This window comes from Phoenix dactylifera, chromosome 9 (assembly GCF_051530095.1).
Source record: "Phoenix dactylifera cultivar Ajwa chromosome 9, Ajwa_hap1_PhDact_Kaust_v1.1, whole genome shotgun sequence".
Lineage (NCBI taxonomy): Eukaryota > Viridiplantae > Streptophyta > Magnoliopsida > Arecales > Arecaceae > Phoenix > Phoenix dactylifera.
In genome coordinates, this window is record NC_143198.1 from 28977671 (window position 1) to 28988664 (window position 10994).

At 37.7% G+C, this 10994-nt stretch overlaps 1 protein-coding gene across 1 annotated transcript; it reads left to right on the forward strand.

Moving 5' to 3' along the window:
• The first annotated feature begins 2130 nt into the window (after positions 1–2130).
• On the forward strand, positions 2131–3354 carry LOC103711196 (putative serine acetyltransferase 1). Its single transcript, XM_008797256.6, has one exon. It carries the CDS (start codon positions 2255–2257, stop codon positions 3134–3136), a length of 882 nt encoding a protein of 293 aa, XP_008795478.1. The 5' UTR covers positions 2131–2254; the 3' UTR covers positions 3137–3354.
• The last annotated feature ends 7640 nt before the right edge of the window (positions 3355–10994 follow it).

The following is a 10994-nucleotide window of genomic DNA, read 5'->3' on the forward strand; positions in this document are numbered from 1 at the left end:
GTATCAATATTAAATTCTCCATCAAGACAAATTTACATAAGTGAGGAGGTTATTGTAAAACCCGCTCATCTGAACAAAAATCATATGGGGCAGGCGCCAGAGAAAGAAATATGGAGTGTGCTTCTTATTTTGTCATGTTTTCCTGAATACTTATTGAAAAAAAAATATATCTAAAAGTCATAGACACATCTAATTATGTACACACTACATGGCTAGGTGATACACATCAAGTAAATTAATCATTTAACAAGTTAATACATACCTTTAGATAAATTGATACACCGTTTTCAAAACATGATATTCATCAGTATACAGTACACGACCAAGTTATAGACACTTAGCAAATCAGTTATCTAATAATCTAATATACATTTTCAAACAAATTGATACATAGTTTCTAAAATATCATATACACTAGTACACACTATATAGTCGAGTGATACACACTCATCGGCTTTCTGATACACATTGCAAGCCTTTTTAATACACACCTAGCAGTAATTCAATACACACCTATATATAAATCAATACACAATTTTGAAAACATACTTTTATTAGTACATACTACATAGTCAGGCGATACACATCAAGCAAATTAGTCATTTAACAAGTCAATACACACATCTAAGTAAATTGATAGACAGTTTCCATAACATGGTATTCATCAGTACTAATACATAGTATATAATTTTGTAGCTTTGTCTAAGTTGCTAAGTGTATATTATCTGGTCATATATTGTGTACTAGTAAACACTATATTCTCAAAATTGTGTATCATTTACCTAGAGATGTGTATTGACTTGCTAGGTAATTAATTTGCTTGTGGTGTATCATCTAACCATGTAGTATGTACCGGTAAAAAGTATGTTATAAAAATAAGAAAAAAAAGCAAATGCCGTACATTTTTTTAATTACAAAATCAATAGATTCATTAGTAAAAAGAGTTAACTTTTAGGTTTCTTCTTTGACATTGGTATTAGAGGAAAAGTGGCAAAAAAAAAAAAAAAAGAAGCTTTGTTTGTTCTCCTTGTCCCGTTAGAAAGGAGGATGATTCATCTTATTAATTATAATTTAATCTCATGGTGCCTAAAGGCAGCTTGTAGGAAATTTCTCAAAACTCTTAAAAGTTTAACATAAGGAGCAAAATAATAAACTTTTGATAAAGGAGATCATCTTTCATCCCCAAACCGAACATATATATCATTCTGTAGCCACTTCATCAGTGATGACACTTTATTAGTTAGGTCTTATATGATTTATTCCAAATTACCTTTCCATTAGTGGATGATTAAAAAGTAGCACATTTTCAGTAAATTCATATTAAAAACTCCAATGAGTCAGAAGGCTAGCTAGATACAACAAACTTTTGATTCACTAATATGTTATAATAAAATACACCAAAAGTTGCATCAGCCACACCATTGGTGAAGGTGAGCTCCCCCAAATCCTCCGAAGGCAGCCAACGACCCAACTTCCTTTTAGGAACACCCCTTAGCGTGGTACTACTCTTCACAACTCAGTATTATTATCCTTCAAAAAAACAAAAAAAATCAGAGTCACTGCCCTCAGGAATCTAAACACCACAATAATAAAAGTACCCATACAAAGAAAAATCTCAAAATATTATATATAATTTTTTGCATAAATATTTTTCTAAAAAATTAAATTTGTATAAATATTTTTTTAAAATTTATATTTATTTCTGTACTTTCATAAAATATTGTTTTTCACAAATACCGCTATTCTAACACCGTTTATAAAAACCATATTATTTTAATTAAAAATAAAATAAAATTTTAAAATTATTTTTTTTCCTTCATCACAATCATCTTATAAATATTTTTTTCGCATTTACTCATTAATATTATTTTAGTTATTTTAATTTAAAATCGTTAATTTTTTAACAGTATTCGATGATATAGGTATATATATTAAAATAAAAATAAAAAAATAAAATAGCAAAATAAGTATTAAAAAAAGTATATATGCAAATATTAATTTTTAAAAAAATATATAAAATTTTATATTTAGAAGAATATCCATTATAATTTAGAACCGAGAAAAAGTCCATCCGACCGAATGGTTCAAACTAAAAAAAAAAAAAAACTAACCTTTTTGACGATCGAATCCAATTTTTTTCTTCCACATTAAATCACACCCCTTCTCCCGTTCTAGTCACCTCCTCAACCCAACCACCACCACCAGTGACCGGCGGCGGAGAGAAAGGAGAAAAGAGAGAGCGAGGAGCGACAAGATGCCGGCGGAGCCGCAGCAGAACCACTACCCGGTGCCGACTTACCCTCCGCCGGAGTCGGAGGACGACGAGTCGTGGGTCTGGTCGCAGATCAAGGCGGAGGCCCGGCGCGATGCGGAGTCGGAGCCTGCCCTCGCAAGCTACCTCTACGCCACCGTCCTCTCCCACCCGTCTCTGGCTCGATCCCTCTCCTTCCATCTCGCCAACAAGCTCTGCTCTTCGACTCTCCTCTCCACCCTCCTCTACGACCTCTTCCTCGGCTCTCTCTCGGCCCACCCCTCCGTCCGCGCCGCCGCCGTCGCTGACCTCCTCGCCGCCCGCCACCGAGACCCCGCCTGCTCCTCCTTCTCCCACTGCCTCCTCAACTATAAGGGCTTCCTCGCCGTCCAGGCCCACCGCGTCGCCCACCTCCTCTGGGTCCAGCAACGGCGGCCCCTCGCCCTCGCCCTTCAGTCCCGCGTCGCCGACGTCTTCGCGGTCGACATCCACCCCGCCGCCCGCCTCGGCCGCGGCCTCCTCCTCGACCACGCCACCGGCGTCGTCATCGGCGAGACCGCCGTCGTCGGCAACAACGTCTCCATCCTCCACCACGTGACCCTCGGCGGAACCGGCAAGGCCGTCGGCGACCGCCATCCCAAGATCGGCGACGGCGTCCTCATCGGCGCCGGCGCCACCATCCTCGGCAACGTCCGCATTGGCGAGGGCGCCAAGATTGGCGCCGGATCCGTCGTCCTCATAGACGTCCCGCCTCGTACCACAGCCGTCGGCAACCCGGCCAGGCTCGTCGGCGGCAAAGAGAAGCCTTCCAGGCACGAGGACGTCCCGGGGGAGTCCATGGATCACACCTCCTTCATCTCCGAGTGGTCCGACTACATCATCTGATCTGACCTCAAAATGTCTGTTTTTATCTTCTCATCTCATCCTTATCCTCTCTGTTCTATCTATGTGCTTCCTTCCTTCCTTCTTTCCTTCCTTCCTTTTGTTCCATATATAAAATCTGTATGGTTGGCCTGTTACATATACGAGGGCTTCTGAGTGTACTTGTATTTGAATTTATTAGAACAGTATTTTGCCTCTGAATCTGTTATATTTGGTCTTAATCTTGAACTTTATGATGGTGATTAATGTTGTCAAATAACTTGCTTTCTTATGTTGTTCAATAATCTTTATAGGTGGGATAATAATCTCTTTTTTTTTTGAATTTGTAAGAATAATTTGTTGCTCTTCTGCGTTTGAGCTTTGAAGTTTACTTCTTTTATTTGCAGTGATGTGGATTCTGTTGCGTTTTTGCCACTTTGAGAGGAAAAATAGCATTTTTTTTCAGGCTATTAGAGTTGCCTTGGTTTTTTTAAGGATGTCATAGGGGGAGTTATTTGTTAGATTCAGAGGTTACATTGCCATGGTCTTTGCAGTAGTACATGTACATTACTTCAATACTAGGATTTTAGGAGGTCATGAAAGGAAAATGAATTAGTGGATTTTACAAAGCACTCTTAGAAGGGCTGGGAGAAGATGATGAGCATGAATTTTGTTTTGGTGGTTCTGTGATGTGAAGTTCTGCTGATATGGCTCATGGCTATAGATTCTACATGGAAATTACAGTGGATTTTGTAGGAACAAGATCTTAGTTACTATGAGATGTATTGGAACCATATTGCTCTTTCGTAATAGTTTCCCCCAAATTCTCAGACTTTCGACAATCCCTAGCCATGGTAACTTCTCACTTCTTCATCGACCCTGATATAGTTCTAACTCTTCTACCTCTAAATTTATTAGTACATTCAAAATTGTTAAAATGATCGCTCTAGAGTTATCTCTTACACATCATTCTTAGATGCTTTCATTTTCTTCTTGTATTTATTCAATGATTATGTGCCTAACTGTTTTTAGGATATGATTGGAGCATATTGTTTATTCTAGTCTTCTTAAAAACTAGTATTCAGGTGATATTATATCTAGTCATTTTGAGAGATTCTAGGTTGTAGGTTCATGAAACTATTTTCATGACTTTGACCTTTCATACTGTTGCTCGTCGTCAGGCATGAGTTGTTATCTTGAATTTCGGAGGCACTCTTACTCTAAAGCAGTCTCTTGAATTTATTAAGATAACAGTTAATGGAAAATGCAGAATTATAAGTTATAATGGTAACCCGACAGAGTTAGTCTATTTCTGAGAGTGGCTCTTGTAATTCTTTATCTCCCATTTGTTTTTGTCGAGAGCTAGTACCTTCAGTAACACCATAGGGACCTAAAATGTAAAAGAGTCCTGGAGATTTTAAGAGGAGGTTTGTGGCAGCACAAAGTATACTGGTGGTGGTTGTTCTTTTCTTGAAGCTGCAAGGATTTACTTGTTTAATTATTTTGTAGCTTCTCGTTTAGCTTTAAAGATACCAATTTAGTCGAAAGGATTTGGAGATAAAGATGTTGAAATTAGGATCCAGCTTTAGAAAATAATATCCTGTTTTTATGGGGACTAACATTTTTGAGGTTTGAGTGTGGCTCGAACAGCTCTAGGTAATAGTTCATATTCTTGGTTGGAGGCAAGATTCATTGAATCCGGTTGTCTATTTACTCCATTCAGGATGGTTCTTATGAATCTCATTGAATCAGAAGTACATGGAATGTGATGCATGTGAGATTTCTAAAGATGACATTGGAACCTAAGATGTTCTTGCATACTTGTTGATGTATTTTAAAACTAAAGGGGGTTTCATTACTACCTTTTTTTTAGATAGAAAAGAAGTACTAGAGCACTGAACAGGTTTTGCCGTAAGTTGACATAGTTAATCAGTGTTACTACCATATGATGAGCTTTTAAGAGGGTTAAAATTAGAGGTGTCTTTTATTTTATTGACTAGAAGAATGATCTCGATACATTTGCTATTACACTATGGGAAGGAAGCTTCGCCCTCTCATCCTTGTCATTTTGTGCATTAAGATGATATCAAGTTTTCAGTCAATTTCTATATTTTTAATTAGTCAGTGTGATCTTGGTGCACTTTGAGTTAGAGAAGGTGCTCGGTCATTTGTCCTTTTTTCTTGATATTGATGATGTAATTAATTTGAAAGGAGTGTATCTTTTCATTGACAGTTGAAGCATTATTATTAAAGAACGAAGCATATGTTGATCTTATTTAAAAAATAATTTTTTTAAAGGCTAACTTCTTTTGCTCTAAAATTAGAAATAGCAATTCTTTTATAGGCCATTGAGAACACATGTTGATGTGAGCATTGAAGACTTCTAAATGAAAACTGCCTATTGTAAAGTTTATACTAGAAAGCCTTATTGCTCTCTAGAATGCATAATAGTTATCCCTATAAAAACCTTAACCCCTCAAACTTTCCTATACATGTTCACCCTATCAAAAGTCCATTAACTAAACAATTCAAATAACCCAACTACCCAAATCATTTACTAGTTATCATTAATAAATCGTAAAAAAACAAACCATTTGACAATCTAACATACACCCCTTTTCTTCTTTTTTTCAGCCTCTACTACCACTAGTCCCAGAGGAAGAGTGGTAGTTGCATGAACGAAAGCCTACAAAGGCGAGACAAGTGTTAACATACACATCACTTGAGTCGGATGATGAGTTGTATGTGTGGGTTTAGGTCAAGATGGAGGCCTATCGGGATGCCAAGATTCTCCTTGGCAAGCTACCTCCATGCCACCATGCTCTCTCACCCCTCCCTCCCACGCTTCTGCTCCTCCCATCTTGCTAACAAGCTTTGCTCCTCCACACTGCTCTATGCTCTCTTCCTCCACTACCTCTCCACCCACCATCCCATCCATGCCACCATTATTGCATACGTCCTTGTTGCTTGCCATCGTGATAGAGCCTGCGCCTGTTTTTCCCACTACTTTCTCAAGTACATGGGCTTTCTTGCCATCCAAGCCCATCGCATTGCCCGCCTACTCCAGGCCTAGTCCCGCCGCCCCCTTGCCCTCGCCCTCTAGTCGCGCGTCGCCAATGTCTTCGCTACCAATATCCATCTCACCACCCATCTCAGACGAGGACTCCTCCTTGATTATCCATTGGTGTTGTTAATGGGGAGATTGTTGATGTTGGGAACAATGTCATCCTGTTAACATGTCACCCTTGGTGGCATCTGCAAGATCGTTGGTGACCGCTACCCTAATATTGGCAATTATATCCTCATTGGCACCTCCTCAGCAACATTCGCATTGAGGAGAGGGCCAAGATTAGGGCTGGATCTGTTGTCCTCGTCAACATTCCACCCTAGACTACTACCATTGGGAACCCGACCAGGTTGGTTAGTGGCAAAGAAAACCCTACCAGTCATGTGGAATGTGCCAGGGGAGTCCGTGGATCACACCTCTATCACCAAGTGATCTCTCTATGTTATGTTAATCAGATCATGTCTATTTTAGCTTAGAATAAGAAAGCAAAGTATGAGGCAAGGCTTCCTTCTGCTATCTCAATTTTCTTTCCTTTATCTACAAAGTGCTTTCCTTTTAGTTTAATTTATAGATCTGTATGGCTCTTGATGTGTTGTCATATGAGGGCTTGCTTGATTGGGGTAGTTTGTCTTTTTCGTGTAATTATATTTGAATGAATTAGAGCACATTTTTGCCTCTAAATTTATTTTTTGTGGTATTAATCTTAAACTTTATGGTTGTCATTAAGCTGTTGACATAAATAATTTGTTTCTCTATGTTGTTCAATCTTCATTGTGGATGGTATTGTTAGGATTTATAAGTAGAAATTCTTGTTGTGCCGTGTTTAATTCTTTGTGTGATATGATTTTCTTGGGTTCCTTTATGCATGTAGATATATTATGATTTTTCTGACTTTTGGGGGAACTTGCATTTTTCATTTGAACTACTAGTGTTGCCTTGGTTTATCGAAGGAAAATATGGGTGGAGCAATTTGTTTAGGTTCAGAAATCACATTGCCATGATGCTTGCAGTGCACGTAAATTTTTTAATGTTAAGATTTAGGAAGCGTGTGAAGAGAAACGCAAAGGTGGATAGGGGGAGGAGAAAAAGGATTAGCATGGATTTTGTTTGGGTGGATTTGATATATGAATTTCTGCTGCAATGGCTCATGGCTGTCCATTTTATGTGGAAATTAGAGTTGATTTTTTCATGAATAAGATCTTAATTACTATGAGATATGTTGGATCGGCAAAGTGAGAGTTCTGAGTTACTAGAGGATAACCTTTAATGCGTATTGAACTTTTATAAAGTTGCTTTGTATCAAGGATAAGCACCCCTATGGAGAGGCTTTCTTTAGAGTAGGTCTTGGTTGAACAAGAAATTGGTGGAGAAACAGCATAATGCTTGATTCAACACTGCCCTTCGGAGATTCCTAGGAGTCTTTGCAAAATAAGTGAATATGACGATGTCTCTCTTTTAAGGGTCAGGAATTCTTTCAAATTTCATGGGGATCAGGTCATTATATAAGGTGATCATGGTTGAGTAATTATACATATACACTTGTACTTTTGTGTTTGCTGGATGGCTGTGTTTTTGCTTGAAAGGGTGTCCAGGTAGACTGAACAGCATTCCATCTGCCATTTCTGTTATTACTAATCCTTCAATATTGTTATGAGATTTCCTTTATGATTCTAATTTAAATACCTTATTTTTGTCTTATAAGCAATACCACCTCTTCTCAAATATTACCATAACTTCTGCACTCATGTACAAACATTATTGGTATCATCAAAATCCACCTCAACATTCATATAACTGCAGTGCTCATTGTACATTCATGGACTCTTTTCATTGCCTGACATCTAATACTCGAGCGTTGCAAGCTTTGTTGGTATTCCCTCAAGTTTTTAGCACATGCAAAAGCACTCATACCTTTGTGACATCTATCCACTTCATCAACCCTGTTGTTGTTCTAATTGATATGCCTTCGCTTGTCTCTACATTTACCAGTACTTCCAGAGCAGCCAAAATGATCACTCAAGAGTCATCTATTAACCATCATTCTTAATCAGATCAAAGCTTTCCTTTAATTCCCACAAAACTATATTCCATGTACTCTTTTATAGTTGATCTAATTCTTGGAGCCGTATCCTCTTAGGTTTTTGTTTGCAATCGAATCTGGCATTCAATAATATTCTTATATCAGAGAACTTTTTTTTTCCTTCCATGTACTTATTCAATAATTATTGGTCTAGTAGTTTTTAGGATGTGACCAGTCCAAATGCTTTATTAAATCTTCTCGAAAACTAGTTCTCATGTAGTATAAACATAAGACTTGCTTTTCAATTTAGGGGACTCTGGGTTATAAGCTCATAGAACCAAGATACGCTGTCTCGGTACCGGACCCTGTACCGGTGCCACATTTTTACTGTATCGGTATGGTACAGTACGAAATTGGTTCGGCATACTGAGTGTCGGTATATCCTCTATACCACGTACTGGTACCCGAACTGGTATGGTACAGTACGTCTCGTACTGCTTGATTCGGTATAGTACGACGAACCTTGCATGAAACTATTTTTAGTGGTCTCAGCTTTGATATTGATGGTCTTTGTTAGGCACTATTTCTCATTTTGAATTTCTTAGACGCTCTTACTGTAAAACAATCTCTTGAATATGTTGAGGCAATGGGAAAGTAGAGAATTGTAATCATGATCGCCCAGAGTTGTTGTCTATATCTGGGAGTGGCTATTATGATTTTTTTTCTTGCATTTATTTTAATCAAACGCTAAAAATTCTTTTAACTCCATATAGATACGGAATGCCATGGATATTTTAGAAGGGGAAGCGTGGCAGCATATGATTTTATGCTAATGGTGTTCTTTTCTTTTCTTTTTTGGATGTTAAATGGTGTTCTTTTCGTTAAGCTGCAAGGTTTTACCTGTTTTCTATGTGTATCTTATTACCAGAGCAATCTTCATTTTCCTCTGTCTCCAGTTTCCCTTTTTACCCTCCTTTCCCACTTTTGTATTAAAATACCTTTACAATTATTAGGACTTGGATATGGATGTGCTATTTTTTTTTAAAAAAAATTCCTTTGTAAGGTGATGAAGATGTTGAAATCAGGCTCTGGTTTTTAGGATTAGAGGAAACTTGTGTTGACATAGGCTGATGTTTTTTTTTCTTGGTTTGAGTAAATAGCTACAGGTACTGGCATATGGTTTTGTTGGAGGCAAGATTCGTTGAATGAGGCCGCATGGTCTTCATAAATCATGAGTTCCAAAGTACGTGTAATGACACTCAAGAAAGAATTCTAGAGATGACATGAAATCTAAGAGATTCTGGATTAATTGTTTATGTTTTTTAGTACTGCCTTCTGTTTGGATGGGAAGCAGGCTTAGAATATGATTTCAGAGCACTAGGTAGCATGTTTGGGCATAAGTTGACTTTGTTAATCAGTGTTACTTCCCTATGATGGAGCCTTTAAGAGGGTTCAAAATTAGAGTCAGGCTATTATTTTATATATAATGCAATGTAATGATCTTGATGCCTTTGTATTGCATTATTGAAAGGATGTTTGGTTTTCTCATGCCTGTGTTTTTGTCTATTGAGATATTATCAGGTTTTCTTTATAGAGCCAGTTATTATTTTTCATTGGCAAGCATCTTGGTGGACTTCTATTAGAGAAGATGCCCCATCGTCTGTCCCTTCTTTTCTTAATGCCCATGATGTAGTTAGTTTTGAAGGAGCATATATTTTCATTGATAGTTGAAAAAACATTAGTAAAGAATGAAGCACAACTCTCTAAAACAAAAATCTCTAGGGTGACTTTCTTGGACACCAAGTATATGAATAATTGTTCTCTTATGGGTCACTAAGAGCGCACGTTGATGATGTGTTAGAAACTTTTCAACTGAGTCAAAGCTAAATCTATTTCAGCTTTCCAAAAGGTGAACTTAATATTCTTTGAGCTCTCACCAAGCCTAGTCATATTGACATGCCATCAGTCCAGGGTTCAAAAAGTTTATACACATTCATGGTGAAGGCTTCCAAGACATTTTTGATAGAAAGGGCTTCCAAGATGTTGTGCTCTTTTTGGATACAGATAAGTTATGATTTATACAAAAAAGGGGGACACAAAATCCTCCCTCGCCGCCTCTTCATGTGCATTTTTTGAGCTTTGCTGTTTCCAGTCAGAGCTAAGAATCATGATCATGTTCTCAGCTTTCAGGATGAAATTTAAAGGGGAACAAAATAGATAGCAGATTCTACTCTCTAGTCTCCACTCACCTCAACTTTGATTCTTTGAATTTTGCAGGAGATCTTATCATAAAAACCCAAGATCTTCTCCACCTTTAATTTTTATAGGCATTGCAAAAATGTTATCGGATAATTCTGTTGGCATCTTGATGCAAGCTAGTTGTATGTTTTGTTCCATGACTACTTTTCTATGCATACTTATCGTTGAAAGTGGTGTAGTCTGGATTTAGTCACTGAAAGTTGTGCTTTAGAGTTTTCTCTGTATTGTCTTTCCTATGCTTCTCCTGTGGTACTGTCAAAACCGTGTCAAAACCGTGCTTCAAAGTTTCTCTATATTGTATGTTTTAGTCATTGAAAGTCTAGGAAGATAAACCATTGTGGAGATTGCTGTTGTTTCTGGCATATACTTGAAAGAATGGTGAAGGTCGAGTTTGCTAATCTGTTGAATCTCTTTTTTTTCTAATCTCTAGAATCTTTAAGCCCCATCGCAACAAAAAGTTATCTGAATTTTCTAATCTCTTGGATCTTTCTTTTTCCTGATCTCTAAAATCTTCAAGCCCCATCAAACACAAATGT

Excerpts from the sequence above, each read along its gene's own strand:
- LOC103711196 (XM_008797256.6), top strand. The coding sequence starts at position 2,255 with ATGCCGGCGGAGCCGCAGCAGAACCACTACCCGGTGCCGACTTACCCT.